Here is a 23501-nt window from a genome sequence, read left to right on the forward strand (position 1 = left end):
TTTTCTTATGGTGAGTCATTTATTGTAAGATAATTTACAAATATCTCGCTGTCTTTACTGATTTAAACAATGGACCAACAATTTCTTCTGACAAGGACAGCAGTAAGCTAAAAACAAAATCAGCTTGCTGAATCTTCTTTACCTGAAAGATAAAAGTACAGAACAAATAAAAAACAATGTTTTTTTGAAAAATAAAGATGTCAAGAGATAATACATATTTCAGTGGGACTTAAAGAACTGACTCTACATAATAAAATGCTACTACTCTACACCAGTGGTTCTCAAATTTTGGTCTGGGGACCCTTTCATGGGGTCCGTGAGGGCGAAACTATTTTCATAACAATGTTATTTGCCTATTTTATTCTCATTCTCAGGTGCACACGGTGGAGTTTTCCAGAGCCTACGTGACATGTAATATCAGAACAGAATGAATACAGAAATGGAGAGAACTGAGCTATCCTCTGTGAAGTCAGATATCAAAGCGTTCTGAGACCAGGAAGTTTGAGAACCACTGCTCCTCACCAGCCTGTATTTAATAACTCAAAAGAATGCTAATTTTTTTCTTTTTGGCCGCACCACGAGCCATGTGGGATCCTAGTTACCTGACCAGGGATCGAACCCGTGTCCCCTGCAGTGGAAACGTGGAGTCCCAACCACTGGACCACCAGACAGGTCCTAAGAATGCTAATTCTTTATCCTTACAGTTTATTTAATATATCTAAGAAGAAAAAAAAAGCCCACTAGCATCACCCACATACTCCCACAAGCTGGCTGCTGCTCCAATGGCCTGGCCATCTCATCTCTCAGGGAATCACTTTCACTGCTGCTGAATTACCTTCAATTCTACCTGACTGGGTTTCTTTTCTGACGGGGTAGGGGAGAGTGTGTGAAATATTACCACTTTACCTCTTGTCTGAGGACGAAACTCGATTTTCATTAGTTCCTGGGTTATTATATTAGAAGAAAAAGACAAACACAAAACAAGCAGGTCAAGAAACAATCCATGCTGGTTAATCATACAATTTCTGACGAAAAAAGCCCACTTCCTCACTCACTACCTTGAGTATATCACATAAATACTTACCAAAATATTCCCTTAAAACAGATTCAATGATTGTTATAAAAGGTCATAGACTTGAATCTGGTTAGAAGCAATAAAACCATGTTCATGCAAGTAGGCAGGACTATGAAAGCATACTTTAAACCACAACTTTTCTATAAATAGCATACAATATATTAAAAAATTTTAGGCTAGCAACTAAATATTTGGTACCTCAATTATGGTTTATTCATGCCTATTATATTATTACCAAAGAGCCAAATGTGTTTGTATTAAAGCCTTTAAGCAGAAGAGCTGACAGGTTACAGAGCATGCAGGTCCATTCATATAAATAATCCACCGTGGGGCTGCACAGCTAACTTGCAATAAAGGATTTAGACTGCCTTTCTAGAAAGTGAAAACTAGTCAATTTCCAGTTATTTGAGTTCTTAAAATTCTTGGTCTTCATGTCCCAATCTCCCTCTCCTCATTTCTCTGGTTTTGCTACTTTTCAGCCAAGTCCCCGCATTCCTAATCAAGAAAGAGCCTGGTCCTCAATTCTGCAGAGGCTGTAGCCTCCGTCTATTCCGAGCATTCATTCCTCTTTCCCTGGCTCTCCACATCTCTCAGCTCCCAGACCTTCAGAGCGCAGTCAGAACTGTCCCCCAGGCCTCTGCATGCACACCACCCGAGAAGAAGTCGGCGTGGCTCCAGCAGTACGAAGTACAGCAAGGAGGACGTGAATAATACACTTATTTAATCCCTGTATTAGCCCCCATGTCATAGAAAACAACTGCGTTGCAGGGAGAGTATCTTAACCACGTCTATCAAGCTGGTAAATGGCAGGGCCGCTCATCACTGCACTGGACTCTGATGTTAACAGAGCAGGAGTGACAGGCTGAGAGATGGATTAGTCTTTTAAACTCACGCTTGAAAGCAAAATAAGAGAAGGAAGGCTGCTGGATCCAACCAACACAGGACAGTCTCAACCAGTTTATTTGTGTCTCTGGCATTCTGCCCATTTCTATCCTCCAGAGACAAAAGGACCAACTTAAATGTCATCGTAGTGATAAACCTTTCCCTGATTCTTAAACCTGGATTCACGTTTTCACATCCCCAATAAAATGTTACTTCTCTCTCTGCTGAACTGCCAGGTCTTAATATATTCATGGCAGGCTTCCCTGCTGGCGCAGTGGTTAACAATCCACCTGCCAATGCAGGGGACAGGGGTTTGATCCTTGGCTCGGGAAGATCCCACATGCCGCGGAGCAATTAAGCCCGTGTGCCACAACTACTCAGCCTGCGCTCTAGAGCCCACGTTCTGCAACAAGTGAAGCCACGACAATGAGAAGCCCATGCACTGCAACAAAGACCCAACACAGCCAAAAATAAAAACAAATAAATAAATTAATTTAAAAAAATAAATATATATATATATATATATTCATGGCACGTCATTCATTCACCCTACAAATATTTACTGAGGAAGTATGTGCCAGGTGATGGGGCTACAAGACTGAATGAGACACTCCCTGTCCCAAGCCGCAGGAGGACACAGAAAAACAAAAGGGCAACTCCTAGTAAAACAGTGTAAGTGCTATGATGAAGGGAAGCACAGGAGGCTGCCCCACTCAAACCAGGAAGGGGGGACTTCTGGAAGAAAGGATTACCCCAGCTCCGTTAGGAAAGATAAACAGAGTCAGATGTAGAATCAAGGGTGTAGGGGAAGGATGGCATTTCAGGGAAAAAACATGTGCCACTCAAAAAATACATTTTTTAATTTGGGAGAGAAATGACAAGGATCTGCGTGAAGAGGGCATAAAGGAGAAAGGGTCAAGGGATATTTCGAAGGTAAAATTTACAGAACTTGGTGACCAATTAGCAGGAGGTAAGAGAGAATGAGTCAAAGATAACTTACGACATATTTTATCTTTCAGCACAATTATCTGCATTTTTTTCTTATCCTATTGCACGTAAATGCCTTGGAAGAAAGGATCACATCCTTTAACACCGTGCCTAGCATTGTATGAGGCATATAATGGGTGTTCAACTTAATAATTTTTAAAACAGAATTCCCATTATCGTAACCCTGGTTTCACAAACATTAACATATCTAGCTAGACAACCAAGACATTTTCTTGAGGAAAGTGGTATTTTAAGAACTACTCTAAGACAGTACTGATACAGAAAACTTAATTTAAAAATTCCAGGACCCTACCACCATTCAATGATCTGCAGATTTATATAAAACCAAACCCCAAACCAGTCCTGTAACTCAGAAAGTTTGATTTATAATATTTTAAGTTTCAAAGACAGATTTTATAAATGATACTGAATTATTCACATCCTTATTCCTAAAACTTGAAGAAAGTGCAAGCTAGCAATATACTAATTTCTAAAAAGAAGAAACTAAGCCTGAATATTTCAGCTGAAACAATCAAAATACACCAGAGATCTCATTTACATCAAACTTTATGTTCTACGATTAAGGAAACAAGATTAAGCAATGGATCATTTCATCTTTAACAGACAAAACAAAATGGGAAACTCAAACATGCAAAGGTTAAACTAGCAGGCACAGATGACACACGGAGTCTGAGGGCGACGCACGGTTACTTACAGAGCCGCAGCACCGGAGATGATTTCAATCAGCTCCTTGGTGATGACAGCTTGGCGGGTGCGATTGAACGTCAAAGTCAATTTGTCAATCATCTCAGCTACAAACAAAACAAAACAAAAGATTAGACAACAAGATCTGAAACTAGAAAAGAATACCTTTTTCACTAACTCATTTATAGATGTGTGTTGCTTAATTCAAAAATAAGATTCTGTTTCCTTTTGGGTACCCAAACTGGCCGCTCAAAAAATTTTATGAAGGTATTTTTGTTTCTGCCACGAGATACCTTTTCAAAGTACCTGCACACTTACTGCGTACCAAGTAAGATATTACTTCCTTTAAGGCAGAGAATATAATTTTTCTATCCTCACAGAATCGGTGGCAGAGCCGAGGACTAGACCCCAGCTCTCCTGCTTCCTGGTCCACTTCCAGAATCGCTAATGCCTTCTGACGTGAGGGTCTTCACGCTGCTTTCCGCAAGGGAATTCTCTCAGGAACATGCTCAGCGCTTACAAGCATTCTTGCTGGCGTTGTCCATGGCCGTCATCCTGGCACTCTGCTCACTCGTGGTGGATTCCTTCAGAGAGTAGTAGATGATGTTGGCCAGGCTGTATTCTTGGTAATTCTGCAGCACGTCAGCATCAATATCATCATAGATACTCATGCTCTCTGTTAAAACAAGCCATGGATTTCTCTGAAGCGATACAGCACAAAGACTGATTTAATCAAGACAGCTTCCTAGTATAAAAACTCTTTATAATTACAGAGAAGTCAATGTAAGATTGGCTAAAGGATTCAGTTTTAAAAGCTTCATCTATTTCCGTACTACAGATAATAGCAGATTTTCAGCAAAATATGATGTGTAAACAAAGCATTTGATATTCTACTTCAAATGCTTAACTTCATAAAACTTAAGAAGTCCACATTTAAAGTAACAGCACCACATTTCATGGATACAAATCCTTTGGACAGTCTCTGGCAGCGTGCTGGGCACGAAGCCACCCAACAGTCAGTGACTGTGTTTTTCAATAAAAAAAATTAAGGAAAGAACTGAGACTCGTATAGTGTAATATAAAAATCCCATTTCAGCCATTTGATTATTGGGGAAATCTGAAAGTGTCAGGAAAATAAGGGAGGGAAAGCTTTTCTGAGAATGTGGAAGAGAGGAAGAGTTAAGAGGCTGCTGTGCGTTTTAGTAATTAGGCAGTGGAAACGTAGCAGCAGACTTCAAAATTCATTCATTAGTGTAAAGTGCTGAGACAGTACTGGATTTCATCAAACTTAAGATGCGGTGGATTATAACTCCTATTTTATGTACCATGAAGAAAGAAAATAACATAGCCAATTAAAAATGACATGCCATCGACTGGTAGAAGCATCCCAGTTTCTAAGACGTTAAAACGTAAAAGTTACAGGGACTTCCCTGGTGGCGCAGTGGTTAAGAATCCACCTGCCAAGGCAGGGGACACAGGTTTGAGCCCTGGTCCGGGAAGATCCCACATGCCGCGGAGCAATTAAGCCTGTGCGCCACAACTACTGAGCCTGTGCTCTAGAGCCCGCGAGCCACAGCTACTGAGCCCATGCACCACAACTACTGAAGCCCATGCACCTAGAGCCTGTGCTCCGCAACAAGAGAAGCCACTGCAATGAGAAGCCTGCACACTGCAATGAAGTGTAGCTGCCGCCTGCCTCAACTAGAGAAAGCCTACTCGCAGCAATGAAGACCCAATGCAGACAAAAAATAAATAATTTATTTTAAAAAATGTCAAAGTTATACACCTAGAACAGGAGAAAGCTAATATACAAAAAGGGAAAATAATCAGTTCCTGAGTATTATTTCCAGGATGCATCACTGAGCAATGATCACTTTGTTTCAACAGCAAAACAAGAGAACTGAGTTGTTCAACGTATATTAGTTGTGAATAGTGTTCAAATCTCTATTCTAGAGCATCTGTTTTGTGGTTAGGGAGGGCTCCCACACACAGATTGCAAAGCCGATAGATCATTCTAGCTAAGTTCTTCAATCTCCAAGGACAGAAATCATATCTAATGATGGCCTTCAATGGATATTTATTTATTTATTCAATTAATGAAAGAATGGAGTAAGAGTTGTCAAACAATAAATGTTTATGATTTCATGGAAGCCACTAATAGACGGTGACAGAAACAGCCCAATGTTATTTTTGTTACTGCTGAAAAAAAGCCACCCTGACAATCACTGTTTTCCTACATGTACAAATCTCTCCTTTCTATAGGAAAAATACTCGTCATACAAAACCTACTTACCAGCATTTGCAATGGTATCAAGGGAAAAGATGGGCTTTTCTTCTGTCATGTAGGAGATGACAGACCTAGAAATGGCAAAAGCAAATGTAAATTCCAAAAGTATAATTTTAAACTGTTAAGTAGACATTTACTTAATTGAAAAATCTGAACATAAACATAAAAAAGCTCGGATTTCAACATTTTTCTTGCCTGAATCGGTTAAAGATGATAGACCCTTCATCAAATTCATATCCAGAATTTAACAGTTCAAGGGCAATGACCGACGCATCCCCAAAGGTAGGGGGCCTTCTCCCCACTTCTTTGAATGTCACCAGAAACTGGTTAGAATGAGTCCTACATGAAAATGAAGAGGTCACATAAAATAGTTTAACAGAATACTTCTGCTGAAAGAACAGAGAACAAGGAAAAAACACTCTCACTACAGATCAAGCTTTTTTGAGGGGGCCGGGGGGTGTTCACTGAATTAAGGTGCCCCTACATTATCATGATTGTCCCTTTCCTTCAGCATCTGCCAAGAACTAAGGACTAACATCAGGCCTTTCTTGTCTTACATTTCTCTCTGCCTTTACTTCTCTCCTTCCAGTCCTAATCAACTGTCATTCATTTCTGGCATTTCTAGGCTGTGAGAGCTCCTTAGAGTCCTCATTAAAAAGAACAAAAAAACGCCCCCCAAAACAAAAACCCATAGCTTCTGATATTCCTATTGTATTCCATTTATGGTCTGGAAGAAGGAAAAACAAAAGATAAATAGAAAACAGAGGAATCTATCCATTCTACTATATTCTGGAAAAAAATTCAAAACAAAACAAAACCTCTGGGTATAAAATGGTAACCAAAAAAGACACCTTGCTTAAATAAACTATCAAAGAAACTTCCCTTTATTCATTCTTGCAGCCCTTTAAACATAAACAATATATACTTAAATTACCTGTGAAGTATACTTCTGAGTTTATCACCAACTCCAACAATCTTAACTTCTTTCCCAGCTGCTGTGAGATTGGCCACCTCACTCTTTAAGTGTTTAGCAATCGAGGAATGAATAGCACCACAAAGCCCTCGGTCTGAGGACACACCAATAAGGAGATGTTTCTTCTTGTCTTCAGGTACCTTAATATCAGCCTTTTCATACAGAGCTAAAAAAAAAAGTATGTGTAATTACACTAAATACAGCAATAATCCCTAATTTACAAAATGATGCCTCAATATAATCAAGTGTCTGTGCACGTATTTCATTTACGATCAGGCTGAAAACCATAAAGGTTTAAATCTCTATTAAGACAAAGGTTCCTAAGGGCCAAATTATCTTAAATACTGACTAAAAGAAATCGCTAGCACAATTAAAGAACTTGTAAAAAGGCCAGACTTATAGAAGTACCAATTTCTCTGGACTTGCCAAATTTCTAAAGAAGACAAATCTTCAGTGTACAACCAAAAAAGCAGAAAACAAATATTTACTGAAATGCTCATATAATCTACATAGCAAGCTTTTATGAAAACTGTTGACATTAAAATGATGGACGCCATTTTATTTTTTATTATTTTTTTTTGCTGGGCTGCGTGGCTTGCGGGACCAGGGATCAAACCTGTGTCCCGTGCAGTGGAAGCACGGAGTCCTAACCACTGGACCGCCAGGGAAGTCCCTATTTTTGGTATTACTAACAACCTCACTTTGTTGGTCTTCCAAGAAGCAGAAGGCAAGAGGTGTTTAAATAGGACAAAATATACATTGATTTTACTGGGGAAATGCATGTGAGAGAAAATAGGAAGGACGTCAGAATAGCCATCACACCAAGATGCCAGTCTGACCAGTGGGAAGAAAGGTGGGGTGGCAGCTTCCTGGACCGCTGTACAGTTGAGGGAAAGTTCAGCGAGGCTGCCAGGGAGCCCCAAGTCTCACGAGAACACGCCTACCTGAGTATCCCACCTGTGCTCAGGTGCTGGCCAGGAGCAGCCCATGGGAAGCATGGCTTAGGTGCAAAAACACAGGACGATTCAGCAGCTGTGCTCACTCTAGTTACAAAGTGCATCTTCATGGCTGCCACATTCCCCCACTTCAACAAAATTCCTGCTATTGCCTTTTTCAGTATAGAGCAGTGATTCTCAAATTTCAATACCTGAGGACCCTCCATAAAAAGCAGAGAGAAGTAAATACTCAACTCTAAAGTTTAGGGAAGTGGAGAAAATATTCCTTTTCAGTCTCTTTTTATGTTTTATATTGTACAGCATAAAATGTCTATTTAAAGTTCTTAAATATTTTACTTTTTATTTTTTTTAATTTTTTTTAAAGTTCTTAAATATTTTAAATGATTAGCCATTTAATATCTAGCAGTTAGTATTTTTTGTTTGAAGGACTTAGAAGCTGAATGGCAGCCTTAACTTGAATTTTTAATATTACACCACAAATATTATAATTAGATATCTGAGCCAATTTCCTTATTTGATAGTTTTGTGGTTATAGAGTTTTGAGGGGAAACAAATTTATTACACTTACTCGTTTCAGCATGAAAGGTGAACAGTGAATGACTTTCCCCTTTTCATAGAAATAGGCTAGAGTAATTTATCAACCTCTACTGGGCCGCTAACTAGGTGCTCAGTATTATGCTGGTGGGAGAACAGGACTCAGGAGAGCAAACGGCTGGGGTTGTTAATGATTGCTAACCCTAACCTAGCAAGTCTCCATTATGCCTCCTAGGAAAAGCTGAATATGGCTGTTTTTTCTTGTGGCTGCACCACGAAGCCTGCAGGATCTTAGTTCCCCAACCAGGGATCTAACCCGAACCCTGGCAGTAAGAGTGCCAAGTCCTAACCACTGGACTGCCAGGGAATTCCCTAAATATGGCATTTTTAAAGCAAGGAGCCATTTCCACTGAAGCCTAGTGCCCTATCGTTTTCTCATACAAAAGTTTCTTTAGAGCATGCTTAAAAAAGCATGCTAGGACTTCCCTGGTGGCGCAATGGTTAAGAATCCGCCTGTCAATGCAGGGGACATGGGTTTGAGCCCTGGTTCGGGAAGATCCCACATGCTGCGGAGCAACTAAGCCCGAGCGCCACAACTACTGAGCCTGTGCTCTAGAGCCCGCAAGCCACAACTACTGAAGCCCGCGCGCCTAGAGCCCATGCTCCACAACAAGAGAAGCCACCGCGATGAGAAGCCCGCGCACCGCAACAAAGAGTAGACCCTGCTCACCGCAACTAGAGAAAGCCCGCGCGCAGCAACAAAGACCCAACGCAGCCAAAAATTAAAATAAATAAAATAAATAAATTTATATGTAAAAAAACTGACTGGACTTCCCTGGTAGCGCAGTGGTTAAGAATCTGTCTGCCAATGCAGGGGGACACGGATTCAAGCCCTGGTCCAGGAAGATCCCACATGCCACGGAGCAACTAAGCCCGTGTGCCACAACTACTGAGCCTGCGCTCTAGAGCCCGCGAGCCACAACTACTGAAGCCTGCGTGCTTAGAGCCCATGCTCCCCAACAAGAGAAGCCTCCACAATTAGAAGCCCGCGCACAGCAATGAAGATTAGCCCCCCCTCACAGCAACTAAAGAAAGCCCGCGCGCAGCAACGAAGACCCAATGCAGCCAAAAAATAAAACACTGATTAAAAAGAGCATGCTATAAATGCATGCTTAAAAAATATGAAGAGCACAAGAAAACTATTGCACAAGGTAATTTATATGTAATACATAGATGTACTAACACATAGATGATACAGATACATCTTTTCTTCAATTTGGAAATAAGCAAATTTCTCCCTCTTTACAGTTGATGTTTAAACATTCCGCTCATGTACTCAGAGTCATATCCATGACTACTCAGTCACCTTCCACTCCAGGGCACCCCCTCCCCACCCTGCAGTCCTAAAAGATCACATCACAGTGTAACAGGAAGAAATCAAGCATTTGAGTCTGATGCACTAAATTTCCAAGTTCTTTTGATGGTATATTTAATAATCTAAGAAAATTTTCAGAATATCTTAAAAGTGAACATGATCACATACAGTGGTTAACAAATAGAGAAGCTCAGATGCCAAGTCACAGAGGTGTAGTTATGACTGCACTGGGCTTCAGTTTTTCTTATCTGCAAAGCGGGAGCTCTGACAGTCCCCACCCGCACAGGGCTGCTGTGATAGATGGGGGCCGGGAAGTACTCAGGACAGATGAGTCACGAGCAGTGATCTCTAGGTTAAACGGTACTTCGTAATTAGTGACTGTACTCTCCTCTTACCCAAGGATCCTATTCCATACACTCGGGCTGGTTTCAGTTCCCTCTCGGCTCGGGAATATTTTGCTGCTGCTACCATTTTCATAGACTTGGTAATTTTCTGGATGTTTTTGATTGATTTTAGTCGCCTGGTAACTGAAAAATAGAAGTGCTGTGTTAAGATAAAGGAGTTACGATTTCATTTGTGAATTTATCGAAATATTTTCCTAAACTGCAAGGTAGAATAATTAGCAGTTAGACCTTCAATTAATAGCAGCTGCTAAGCTAGGCTTAATGTTAGAGTACCAATAACTCAGACCTTGCGCTACCTGGACAGGACAAGCAAAACGGCAACATAATAGTATCAATAAATTATGTATTTAAAACACTAAATGGTACTGAAAATGGCCTTTAGCCACATATTCCATAACATTTTATACACACACAGCTTTTTCTAGTTATATCATTATCATTCTACAGACAACAGAATCAACAACCATGTTGTTGACCTCACATGGGTCTTTTCCAAAACAAGTTCAATGCTGCACACAGATGACATAGCTTCACTGTGTCCATTTTGACCAAATACGTAAATGGGCTAAAGCAGCACATTTTTATTTGTCAAAATTTAGTTTTTCTTAATTCACATATTGTGATAAAGTACTTACTATCTTTCAAGGTTGCCATATTTCGAACTTGGATCCTGAGAATAAAGGTGGTAAAAAACATTTTAGTTTTTTGAAAAATAGCTCAAAGAAAAACTTTCAAAGTTGATAAACTAATTTAAAGAGTGTCCCATAAAGAAATGATCTATAAGACTCTGAATGTGTGTGTGTGTGTGTGTGTGTGTGTATGTGTGTGTGTATATATACATAAATTCCTCAATACTGATACCAAACCCTATACCATCAAAGGTCTCATTCTATTTGATCTAACACAAAGCTTCCACTGAAGTCACAATGGCATTCACACATGCTCTTTTCCCACCCCTATGTCTTTGCCTATATTATTCCTGACTTCCTCAGTTCACTGAAACCTTTTCAAATAACATTTAGGGTCAACTACACATTCTAACGTGACCATATGTGTCAAAGTACAGTTTATTTAAACCAATTCTTAACTTTTTCAACTCAATTTAGTAAGCTTTTTACTAAGCAGCTACTCTGCTCCAGGACATGGTCTCTAACCACAAGAAGCATACTATTATCTCATAAACAAGATTTATGCAAATTTAGATTTACATGAAATTTACATTAAATATTTTCTACAGTCTTTAAAGTGCTAATGCATTAAAGTCAAAATAACTTGACTTAAAAGTAATGTTGGTGAAAGATAAATTACGAGAGGATCCTCCTCTTACTGGTGAAGACATGTTATCGAATATACATTATCTTTTAGCTCTTAAGTCCATAAAGTACCTGTGTTGGCCTGGAAAGCTCCATGGGAGAAATGAAGAATCGGTAAATTTGTGCATAAAGAAGGAGGGCCTAAGGAGGGCATTCCTAGGAACTGGATGTAGTTTTGAAGCTGGAGACATAGCTTGGGTTAATAAGTTTAAATATTATTTTATAGGTACTGGGGAAATGATGAATGTTTCTAAGCCCATAAATCAGTTTAGTTTTTCAGTAAGGTATCTCGGATGGCAGTGAAAAGCATAAAATGATACCAAATGTTGATGACATGGAGGCCAAACAAGGGGCTTCCAGACAAGAGAAGGCAAGCACCTGGACTGAGAGGTTGGCTAGGCAACAGAAGACCAGATGTGAGAGCAAGCTGACCCAAAGGTTTCTAATTTAATGACCTAAATGAACAGTGTTGTCATTTAACCAAGAGAGAAAAACTGGGTGGGGGAGAACTCCCTGGAGATAATGAATTTTGAGACAGATTTGTAACTATCAGTAGACATAGTAGTTGGTGCCAAAAAAAAATAAAATTAAAGAAAAAAAGAAAAAGAAAGAGAATTAGAACGAGAAGCAGGGGGAATATGTCCTAATTCTATAAGGCCAGCATAACCCTAATACTAAAACCAGATAAAGACATTATATAAGAAATGAAATTTAGAGAACAATATCTCTCATGAACATAGATGCAAAAATCCTCAACAAAATACTAGCAAATGCAAGCCAACCATGTATTAAAAACAATTATACACTACGACCAAGTGGGATTTATTCCAGGTATGTGAGGCTGGTTCATCATTCGAAATTCAAATATATAATCCATCACATCAACACACTAAAGAAGAAAGATTATATCATCAATAGATGCAGAAAAAGGATCTGACAAAATCAAATACCCATTCATGATTAAAAACCTCTCGGCAAATTAGGAATAGGGGAGAACTTCCTCAACCTGATAAAGAACATCCACAAAAAAACCCCCTAAGGTTTAATGGTTAGAAACTAGGAGCTTTCTGCCTAAGACTGGGAACAAGACAAGGATGTCCTGTCTCACCACCCCTACTCAACATTGTACTGAAGTCCTAATTAATGCAATAAGACAAAAAGGGAAACAACATGTGTACAGGTTGGGAGGGAAGAAATAAAGCTGTCTTTGTTCATAGATGACATGATCAACTACATAGAAAATCCCAAAGAATGGCTAAAATTAAAACAAAAACTGACAATACCAATGACGGCAAGGATGTGGGGTAACAGGAACTCTCACTGATCACCAGTGGTTATACAAAATGGTATGGCTACTTTGGAGGATGGTTTGGCAGCTTCTTACAAATCTAAACATAGTTTAAACACATGATTCAGCAATCATACCCCTAATCATAACCCTAAATACCTACCCAATTGAGCTGAAAACTTATATCTACATGACAACCTGCATTCACATGCCTATAGCAGCTTTATTCATGACTGCCAAAAACTGGAAGGAATCAAGATGTCCTTCAATACATGAATGAATGGATGAACAGACAGGTGCATCCATATAGCTGGAGCAGTATTCAGCAATAAAAATAAATGAGCCATCAAGCCACAAAAAGACATGGAGGAACCTTAACTGCATAATGCTAAGTCAAAGAAACCAGTCTGAAAAGGTTACATACTGTATGGTTCCAATTATAAGACTCCAGAACTGACAAAACTATAGCAACAATAAAAATATCAGTGGTTGCCAGGATTTTAGGGAGATATTTTTAGGGCAGTGAAACTATTCTGCATGATACTGTAATGGAAGACACAGGTCACTATGCATTTGTCAAAACCCACAGAAGTATACAACAAAATGAGTGTCCTTAATGAAACTATGCACCTTAGTTAATAATGCATTAACACGGGTTCATTAATTGTAGTATACACTCCACACTAATGTAAGATGTTGATGACTGGGGAAAATGTCCAGAGCGGGGTGTGGGTATATGCAACTCTCTGTGCTACTCAATTTTTCTATAAATCTAAAACTGTACTAAAAAACAGACTAAAAAAAGTCTATAATAACTTTAAAATGCAGGCTATGAAATAAGATATGATGCCATTTTTGTGATTCTATGTGTTTATGTGCACAAAAGTAAGTCTGAAAGTTCATAACCAGAACAGTTATTTTTAAAAATCTCTTGACTTATATATCTTGCTACTGGTATTACTCAGCCACGGAGAAAGAAAAATAAAGAAAATAAGAGGAAGAAGACTACCTGGAAAATATTAGGTTTGGTTTGAAGAGTGGATCCCCCAGGGCTTCCCTGGTGGTGCAGTGGTTGAGAATCTGCCTGCTAATGCAGGGGACACGGGTTCGAGCCCTGGTCTGGGAAGATCCCACATGCCGCGGAGCAACTAGGCCCGTGAGCCACAATTGCTGAGCCTGCACATCTGGAGCCTGTGCTCCGCAACAAGAGAGGCCGCGATAGTGAGAGGCCCGCGCACCGTGATTAAGAGTGGCCCCCACTTGCCGCAACTAGAGGAAGCCCTCGCACAGAAACGAAGACCCAACACAGCCATTAAAAAAAAAAAAAAAAAAAAAAGAGTGGATCCCCCAAAGGCAAAGATAAAAGCTGTCAAACACTGACAAGCTCTGCTAGTTCAGAGGGCAGACTTATCGACATAATGACCATCCCATGAACATCTTTTCATCATGGCACTTGAAAAGTAATATTTTGGGGATGATTTTCTTTTTTTGGAATAACAACTTTTTTGCCCATCTAAATTTAGATACTATAAAGAGTGACACTGGGACAGCATGGTCTCAGGCATGCACTCCAATTTAACTGACACAGGTTTCTAGTCAGAGCACATCATATGGAACAAATTCTGAACTGCATGCTATATCTGGATGAACACAGAATGTTCGGGTCTCCACACGTATCCCAAGTGAGAGGTATGCAGGAAGATATAGGATCTTTTGTGATTCTTTCTGCTGTGCACACACCCTAATTTCCCCAATTCTGAAGCACTCTCATGTTTAGACTTCATTTAATTCTAAACATGTCTATCTGTGTTACAAAGTTATTTTTTAAGTACAATTTGAGTGCAAAATAACCACGAGCTGATCTGAACTCTCTCTAGCGACAGACTGCTCTACTGAATATACAGTTTTTGCAAATGAGAAGATAAAGGAAGTTCTGAGTCAGTTTTGTGTTCTGGAGAATTGCATCATGTCCTGAAAAATTCTCCGGAGATTATGTGAGAAACTAGAAACACGTCAAATACAGCAGAGGGCAAATCGCACAGATAGATGGCGGATTACCATGATCTACTATGATCACACAGCAGGTTCGTGGGTGAACTATGTAACATTCAAAGAAATTACAGACAGCTTGAATGAATTTTAAGGAGTGCATAATGCTGAATAATACAAAAATTAAGGAAGAAGTAGCATCCACTAATTCCTAAGGAAAAGAAAATTATGAAGTATGTCTAATTCTAACACTGAATGCCTGGGTGAAAGTCCGACCCCGGCCTCTCCACCAAGTGACTCCCCAGAACTTTATCACCAACCATGACCCACAAACCAGTCTTGTTAGGCTTCTAACCTTCTTACATTACATTTTATGTAGAACGTGTATGTATAAATTCGTTTTCATTTTTCAACTGATACATCTGGATCCTCACAAGCATTTTTCCCACTGTCCTCGGTTCTTTACAAATACTGACTCACTTAATCCTCACACTAATCCAGTGAATGGGGTACTAGCATTACCCCCATTTAACAGATGAGGAAATGGTACAGAGACACTGAGTAACTTGCCCAAGGCCACACTGCCAGGTGAGCGGTGGTCAGGATTCAAAGCCGGGCAGTTTGGCACCACTCCATCAGGTACACTACAGGCTGCTGCCTCAAGTTTAAAAGTAAATATCTGCTATCTCAGCCTGAGATGACAGCCTCTCTTCTCTCCCCTGAAATGCCATCTCTCTCCCTTTTCAGTGTCCATAGTTCAACTTACGGCCTACTGGTTTCCTATTATAAAACAGTTCCATTTTAGACAATGTGGAACACTAGGAAATAGAAATGTATTTCCCCCTGATTTGAGATACCAAATTTCTTATTTCCGTTTTCTTAAATACTAGTTTAAAAAAAAGTTTAATTTCCAAAAATTTAGGGTATTTTACTGACACCCTGAACAATTAAAACAACTTCACTATCTTTAATCAAGCCTAATGTTTAGTTAATGTTGGTATGCTAACCTCCTTGAAACCAAAACTATAACAACAAATTGCAGTTTAAAAAGCTTTCAATAACCAAAACACAAACAAGGAAATGCCTCTTTCTGGTTCTGCAAAGACAAAAGTATAATATATTTCCCTTCCAAATTAATTCTGTGGAGTGTGAAACATTAGTTTCTGAATTTAAAAGGCAATTACAGGGAGTGGAAGGGAAAAGGCAGAAGAGGCAGGAAAGACAGCAGGCACCCAGAGTGATGGAATATATGAAAAGGAAGAGGACAGAGAGAGTATGCTTTCCAAGGTAGAAACTGATGTTTGATGAATATTCATAACCTAACAATTTAAAACCAACACTCCAAAGGGAGTAAGGTCAGGACTTCGACATTTATTTGCTGACTGAGGTTCCAGTTTAAGCCCCACCCCACGCAGTAGTTGTCTCAGACCCAGCGAGCGCTTAAATGCTTCTTTACTAAAAGATCTTCAAAAGATCTTACAGGTTTTTTAAAAGTTATTTTTACAATTTTATGTAATATATTTTGTCCTCATTTCAGAAACTGTCCATTTTTAAAGATCAACTTGGGTAACTTAAAGTTCTAAAAATACTTCCAGATAACATTAATGCACAGGAAGATGGGAAGGAAGGAGAGCTGATGTTTGCAGAGCACCACTGCATGTGAGGAACTGTCCCACAAAGCTCACCAGGACCATGTCAATTTGTTCACCACATTTTAGCACTTTCCACAGTGCCAACTTGGCGCAGGGCAAGCACCCAACAAATGTGCGCTGAGTGATTAAGAAATGGGACAACCTATACCAGTGAGAATCCAACTAAGGTGACTTCTTACTTCCCATGAATACTCTTTCAGTATTAGGGGAAAGAAACTCTGAATTCCAAGGCAAATCCACTAACATTTGTATGTAGGTTTTTCACATCAGATTTAGTTACTTCATTAAGCTGAAAATCGTTTATTGTTATAAATATTTTGCTTAATGAACACATATCTATTTTAATTAATGCTTTATAGTCCCTTCTCATAAATTAGGATACAAAAGTCTAGTTTAGTGGGGTGGCTCTTTAGAATTCTCCTTTACTGTAAAACCGGAGAAGTGCTACAGTCTATAGCTAACCCTTTAGCACTGTATCTGAAATTCTTCCAGACTCTGTCTAGCTTCAACACATCTCATGCTATTATAGGGTACCATACAAACCAACGTTTGTCTGCCTATTCCTAGGCCTTCTAAGATGCTTTTTCTGGGGGTGGGGGGAAACCAATGTTTAAAATCCCTAAAACTTGCGTGGCAGTGAACAGATGACGCATAAAAGTCCATCTATCTCCTCCTCCTCGGGGCCTTGGGACGATGTCATGACCTTGCAGGGTTACTGATTCAGCACAACGGTTTCGAGATAGTGCAAGGTGTCTTCCCCTTCCTCGCCAACAGATATTTAAAGTCCCCTTTGCAACCCACGAGGGCACTTATTTCATTCACTTGGGCCCAGCAAAGCGCCTGCTGCAAGGTCGTTGCTTAGTTCGCGTTGGGGGTTACTGCGCTCTGCACCGGAGAGTTTCAAAAGGCGCCAAGGGCAAAAAGCACACCTTAACCTTCCGCTGGACCTTCCCTGGGGCCCTCCCCTCCCCCACTTTGAGGGCCCGGGTAAGGCCTCCCAGAGGCTCGCCGCCTGGCGCGCAGCAGAGGCTCCCTAAGCATTTATTTAGTAGCTGAGGGGATCCACGACTGCCCTGAAATTAACTGGGCCCAAGGCCCCACTCTCGAGGTCCCAGATGAGCACTCCTCGTGGCCCTCACCCCGCCCCAGCCCGCCTCCGGAGACGTGGCGCGCCCTTCCCGGTTCCGAGCGCTTCCTGCAGCCCGGGCTCCGGGGCCTCTGAGGGACCCGGGCCTGGCCGGCCCTGCGACCCCGGTTCCGTCCCACTCGCCTCCACCCGCTTCCCCTGCCCCCTGCCTGAGCCCCTCCATCCGTCGCAACCCTCCCGTTCCCACCGCGAGCTGCCATACCATTGCGGCTGCACGGCCCAGGCCGAGAGCCCGGCAAGGCCCGCCGGAGAAAACATGGTGATACCGGCTCTGCTGAAGGTCGATCAGCCAGGCCTCACCGCGCCTGCGCGGAAGCTGCCCCACGCGCCCCGCCCACCCCGTGGTCTCATTCAGTCTCGCTTCTTCCCGCAGGATGGAACGAAGCCTCGCGAGCGTTGGGGAGGGGCCCAGGCTTCCGAAGCCCCACCTCCTTTCGAGGAGGGTATTTGTCCTGCCCACCCCCGCCAGCCCTGTTCCGCTTCCGGTCAACCCGGCGCTTGGCTCCCGAGAGTTGTTGCTGCGGAGGGCGCGATGGGGAAATCAGATTTTCTTACCCCTAAGGCCATCGCCAACAGGATCAAGTCTAAGGGGCTTCAGAAGCTGCGCTGGTATTGCCAGATGTGCCAGAAGCAGTGCCGGGACGAGGTAAGCGGGCCCGGGGCGGTTCCCTGCCCACCCCCTCCTCTCCCCGGAGGGACCCCGCTGGAGATGCAGGCTGAGGTCCCCGACGCCGGGGTGAGGGCCTGGGTTTCCCGTCCCTAGTCGTGGGGGCTGCGCAGGGTGAGTCAAGGACTCAACTCAGTAGGGCCGTCCTTCCCTTCAGCCCCGTCCTTGCGGGGAGCCAGTGGCCTTTGACACCTCCTTGTTCCCCAGTCTAACCCCAAAAAAGAAATGAAGTAAGAAAAGGTTTTGCAGCCCTCGGAGAAGTGACCCCACTCAAGTCGTCAAGAAACGCGGGGTGAACAGTGCCGAGCCGGACTCCCGGGATTGACAGTAACAGACGTCTCTGACTTGACGTGGCTCTTAGACATGATCAGGGTGTACACCTCTTTTCGGGATCAGATGAAAAAGGAGAACTAAGCTCTTGCACACTAGTCACCTAACAAGCATTTATCGAGCACCTGCCATGTGCCAGGACCAGGATGTTATTGCGAGTGAGATGTGGCCTCTGGAGTCAGAATCAGAGTTAGGAAGCCAAGCTGTGGCCACTTACAAGTCACATTCTCTCTGCGTGTTTACTTATCTGAAAAGTGAGAATAGTAAGTGTCCCTACTTGTAAGATTGTTGTGAGTTTTAAATGAGTGTATTATGTGTAAAGTGGCTCAAGGGGTCTTTGAGCAGATCTTGAGAAAACTTTGTATGCTGTGCTGTGGAGCTTACACTTTTCCACATTATTTAGATGAATGATGAAGCACCTGGAAAAATTGAGAGCAGGCTAGTGACAGGATCACGTTTTTCTCTGGAGATTGAATTGGGTAGGAAAGGAAGAACACTGGGCACTTGGAATAATCTAATCCAGTGTTTCTGCAAGTGAGGGATGAGATACTTTAGGTGGGCCTCACGTTGAATTACATTGATACAGTTATTCTCTTTCATTTCTCTTTAGTTCTCTTTACTACTAGTCAAGGTAAAATTCTCACACAGAAAACTAGAGACTAGTACAGGGAACGTCCATATATCCACTACCCAGATTTAACGCTTTAAGTTTCGCTTAACATTTTAAGTACTTTGCCATGTTTCCTTTTCTCTGAAATATGTAAAGTAAATTACAAGCATCAGGATATTTCACCTATAAATATTTAAATACGCTCCTCTAAAATATTAGGATATTTTTCTATATAGCCACCATATATGTCATCACACGTAACAAAATTAATAAATATTTCTTCATATCATCTGGTGCATACTCCATAGTCACATTTTCTCAATTGTTCCCGTGAATGCTTTTTTAAAACAGTTTTTTTAGCACGGAGAACTATATTCAATATCCTGTGATAAACCATAATGGAAAAGAATATGAAAAAGAATTATATATGTATGTATGTATATATATGTATAAAAAACTGAATTCCTTTGCTGTACAGCAGGAATTAACACAACATTGTAAATCAACTATACTTGAATAAAATAAAGTAAAAACAAAAACAAACAAACAAAAAAACCCAGATCCAGTCAAAAGCTATAGTTGGATTTGGTTGTTTGAACTTTTTAAAAACTAGACTATATTTTAGAGCAGTGTCAGGTTCACAGCAAAAACGAGCGGAAGGTACCTCTGTACCTTTCTCGTACCCACTGTGCCCTCATTATGTACAGCCTCCCAGACCATCAGCCTGGTGCAACAGAATGGTACTTTTGTTACAATCAATAACACTACATTGGCACATCATTAGCACCAAAGTCCATAGTTTGTATTAAGGTTCACTCTCGGTGTTGAACATTCTGTGGGTTTGGACAAATGTATAATGACAAATATCCACCATTATAGTATCATACAGAATAGTTTCACTGCCCTAAAAATCTCTGTGGTGTCAGGTGTTAGGACTTTTAATTCTCTCTCAATTTTAAATTTAAAATAGAATTCCCTCCCTTCCCCTCAGTTGTTTTTCTTGACATTGACTTGAAGAGGCTAGGCCAGTAATGATCCTAGAGGATTCCCCCTTTAACAATTAAGTTTCCTTGTGGTTGTCGTTCGTCTTCTTTCTCTAACTCTTGTAGTTTTTGTAAACTGGAACTTAGGTCTGAAGGCTTGATTAGGTTCAGGTTAATTATTTGGGAGCAGAATCCTTGATAGGTGACCCTGTGTATATCACATTGCATCAAATAAGGAAGCCCATGATGTCTGGTAGTGCTAAGAAAATTGGGTACAGTTGACAGCCTGTAAAGTAATGTTGGAAAGTAATATTTTCCCCTTTGCAAGAGCAAGTAACTATGGGGGAACGAGGAACAAATACTAGTGGAGTGTGGAATCGTGCCCATAGCTCCAATTTCCCATCAGCCTTTTACTCGTGTTTTAACATCTTTGCTTGTGTCACTTATTTCATTAGAAGTTGCAAAGTGGTTATTTTTCTAGTTCTTTTTACATTTATTGTTGACCACCATTCTTTTGTAACAATGAGCTTTTTCTCATTAACTAGGGTTATTTGGTTATCCTCAAATGTTATCCTAAAATAGAATTCTTCAGGGAAAGAGAAGACACGTTTGATTCTCTCTTTTAATTACTACTTTTCAGAGTAAGACACTTGGGGTGATTCTGACCTGTTTGCCCTCACATCTTTTCATTGCCCTTCCCTGCCTGGGGGAGGAGAAGCTGACCCCTACAAGCCCCCTCCCCTGTCTCTGTCTCTAATACCGGCAGATTGAGGGGGAGGAAGGTCAGATCCGGAGTATTCCCCTCCTGCCCATCCACTCCCTTGAGTTTCTAGAATTTAATAACATTATTTTGCTTTCATCTTACTGATTTATTTGTAATTTATGGAAAGTGGTGCTGGCTTTTCGTTTATGAGACTGATATCAAGTTTCCTTTTAAGACACAGTTAAGGAAGAGTAATGCATAGGTAGGGCACAGAAGAGGCAAGAATTGTGTAGGCATCTGTGGATGACTGAAGATTAGGAAACTGCTCTAAGCAAGACTGAGTGTTGAAATCAGGGCAGTGGCAATGGGATTGAGCCGAGGGACTGGGTAAGTTATTAGGACGGCAGAGTAGACGTAGTGCTGAGTGGAGGTGGAGGACGCTGGGATGCTGTCCTCGGTCCTGGCCTGGGTGACAGTACAGGACAGTGCTGTTCACCAAGATGGGGGAGACAGAGGAGAGGCACATTTTTCATTTCTCTTACTAGTGGAGAATCAGGTTCAAATGTTAAGTAGAATAGACACAAAGTCAAAACTTGGATGTTTTTTACAATCATCTGAAGAAGATACAGATTTAGTATGATAAAATAAGGTTTATGTATAAAATGCAAGTGTATTTTGGGTAATGAGCTAAAGTATAGGAAAGTGAGTGAAAATAGTTTCCTTAATGGAACTTCACTGATGACCCATTTTACTTTGCTATAGTCCTCGAAACGCTTGCATAACACTTTGTATGAAGTAGGTGCCCAATAGGAATTTGTTAAATTGAGTCAAAAAATAAAATCGGTCTTCTGTTACTGTGCCCTGTAATGTTTCTTACTAATGTCTGTTTTCCAAAGCAGTATTTTTCTGTCTCTTTAATCTTCTGGGATTCTTTGATTAGCAGGGTTGCAAAACTCAACTTTATAAAAAAAAATTTTTAAAACGATAGGGTGCTTACAGCCAGTGACTTGATTATTTTTTACAATTTATCATCAAAGAGCAGCTTTTTAGGATTTAATTAAATACTTATATTTAGGGCCCATTATAATGAGCTAAATCAAGATTTAACCACTACCTTTACATTTTTGTAGAATGGCTTTAAGTGTCATTGTATGTCCGAATCTCATCAGAGACAACTATTGCTGGCTTCAGAAAATCCTCAGCAGTTTATGGATTATTTTTCAGAGTAAGTAACTCAAAGCCATCCTTATATCATAAGCTTTATTCAGTTGGACGTTTAATAGATGCTTAATATTTAATATATTGGAAGCTCTGTTTATTCCTTACATATTAACGTGATAGCTGTATTATCTTTGTGCTCAGTTTTTGTTTTCTTTTGACAGTTTATCATTGTGTGGAATTGTTAAAAAAGTATGTCTCACAAATCAGTCTTTCTTCCATTCACTTCAAACATATGAAAAACCATCTCTCAGTCTAAAACAATTGTGGCTAAGAGCACAGGTCTGGAGTCAGACTGCTTGTCTTTAAGTCCTTTAAACCCGGGCTTCTCCACTCAGGAGCTGTGTGACTTTGGGTGAACTTATTCAGTTTCTCTGTGCTTTAGTCCCCTCATCTGTAGGTTTTGCACCTTTCAAGTATTGTCTTTCCTTCATAGGGTTTATGCGAAGATTAAATGAGTTAATACTTTGAAAGTGTTTAGAGGAGTGGTCAGTACTCGATTAATATTAGCTGTTAATTATTATTATTACAATTAATATTTAGTCTTGCCTCCATCCCTTTCTTTCTTTCCAGGGTTTTAGACCTTTTGGCCTTAAACCCCAAAGACTTTTGTTTATGTGGGTTATAGCTTGTAAATTAGGGATTAAAACTGAGACATTAAAAAAAATTTATTCATTTAAAATCACAATATAAGCCTATTACAGTTAAAATAACATTGTTACATGAAAATTAACTATATTTTACAACACACAAAAAAATTAGAGTGGAGTTGTTTTACATTTTTGCAAATCTCTTCAGTGTCTATCTTCATAGAACACAGTTGTATTTCTCACATCTGCTTCTACCTTCATTCTCTTCTGAAATGTTGCTTGGTTGAAATACATAGAGAAAGTCCAGCTTTTACACAGATGTGTAGTTGGAAGCGGGGAGAGTATTTTAGTAGCCTTTTCACATAATTTTGGCTATTTTTCTGTGATACTACATTGAAACACAATGGCGTGGTAGTTTCTTAAAGATTAGTTGCAATGTGGAATCAGAGACCATATAGCAAACCTTTTGTACTCTATGACATTAAAATCCATGTGATCTTTTACTTTAAGTGGATCTTGTACCCATGCATGGTTTTGTAACATCACACATCAGTCATTTGGAAAATATTGCTTCATTGAGTTACACAGGTATTCTGAAATTCTGAACGGTGATACATTTTATTATGCAATATCATAAAATCATATTCACTAATGTCAACTCAGTGCTGTCAGAAACATCTTTAAGTATTGGGAAGTATGTCAGACTCATGGTGGCGGATACTAGTTTACCAGAATTCACATTTTTTGCTTGAAAGCTCAAATTTTATCATTGGCAACAAATACCGTCAGTTGTTTTTCTTGACGTGACAGGCTCACTTTGTTTATTTTTGAGA

The 23501-nt window shown here is 40.4% G+C and overlaps 2 protein-coding genes across 5 annotated transcripts in view; one reads left to right on the forward strand and one right to left on the reverse strand.

Moving 5' to 3' along the window:
- On the reverse strand, positions 1–17886 carry ATP5F1C (ATP synthase F1 subunit gamma). Of its 3 annotated transcripts, XM_059912110.1 has the most exons (10): positions 17770–17886; positions 10814–10848; positions 10170–10301; positions 6871–7075; positions 6132–6275; positions 5943–6007; positions 4170–4325; positions 3660–3756; positions 907–943; positions 1–142 (listed from the first exon to the last, which is right to left on the reverse strand). In XM_059912110.1, the coding sequence occupies exons 1-9, from the start codon at positions 17823–17825 to the stop codon at positions 937–939; spliced, it is 897 nt and encodes a 298-aa protein (XP_059768093.1). In that variant the 5' UTR covers positions 17826–17886; the 3' UTR covers positions 1–142; positions 907–936. The 3 variants fall into 3 exon arrangements, with proteins under 3 accessions (XP_059768093.1, XP_059768094.1, XP_059768095.1); XM_059912111.1 differs by lacking the exon at positions 907–943; XM_059912112.1 differs by lacking the exons at positions 1–142; positions 907–943 and having other exon boundaries at positions 3656–3756.
- A 171-nt stretch (positions 17887–18057) lies between these two features.
- The window catches only part of KIN (Kin17 DNA and RNA binding protein), a 35925-nt gene continuing 30481 nt past the window's right edge, over positions 18058–23501 (forward strand). Inside the window, exons 1-2 of one of the 2 annotated variants that reach the window (XM_059915324.1) lie at positions 18058–18213; positions 21991–22085. In XM_059915324.1, the coding sequence (XP_059771307.1) occupies positions 18100–18213; positions 21991–22085 (209 nt within the window). In that variant the 5' untranslated portion in view covers positions 18058–18099. The remainder of the gene's footprint in view (positions 18214–21990; positions 22086–23501) is intronic. The other variant, XM_059915325.1, reaches the window with a different exon arrangement.

This window comes from Balaenoptera ricei, chromosome 2 (genome assembly GCF_028023285.1).
Source record: "Balaenoptera ricei isolate mBalRic1 chromosome 2, mBalRic1.hap2, whole genome shotgun sequence".
NCBI lineage: Eukaryota > Metazoa > Chordata > Mammalia > Artiodactyla > Balaenopteridae > Balaenoptera > Balaenoptera ricei.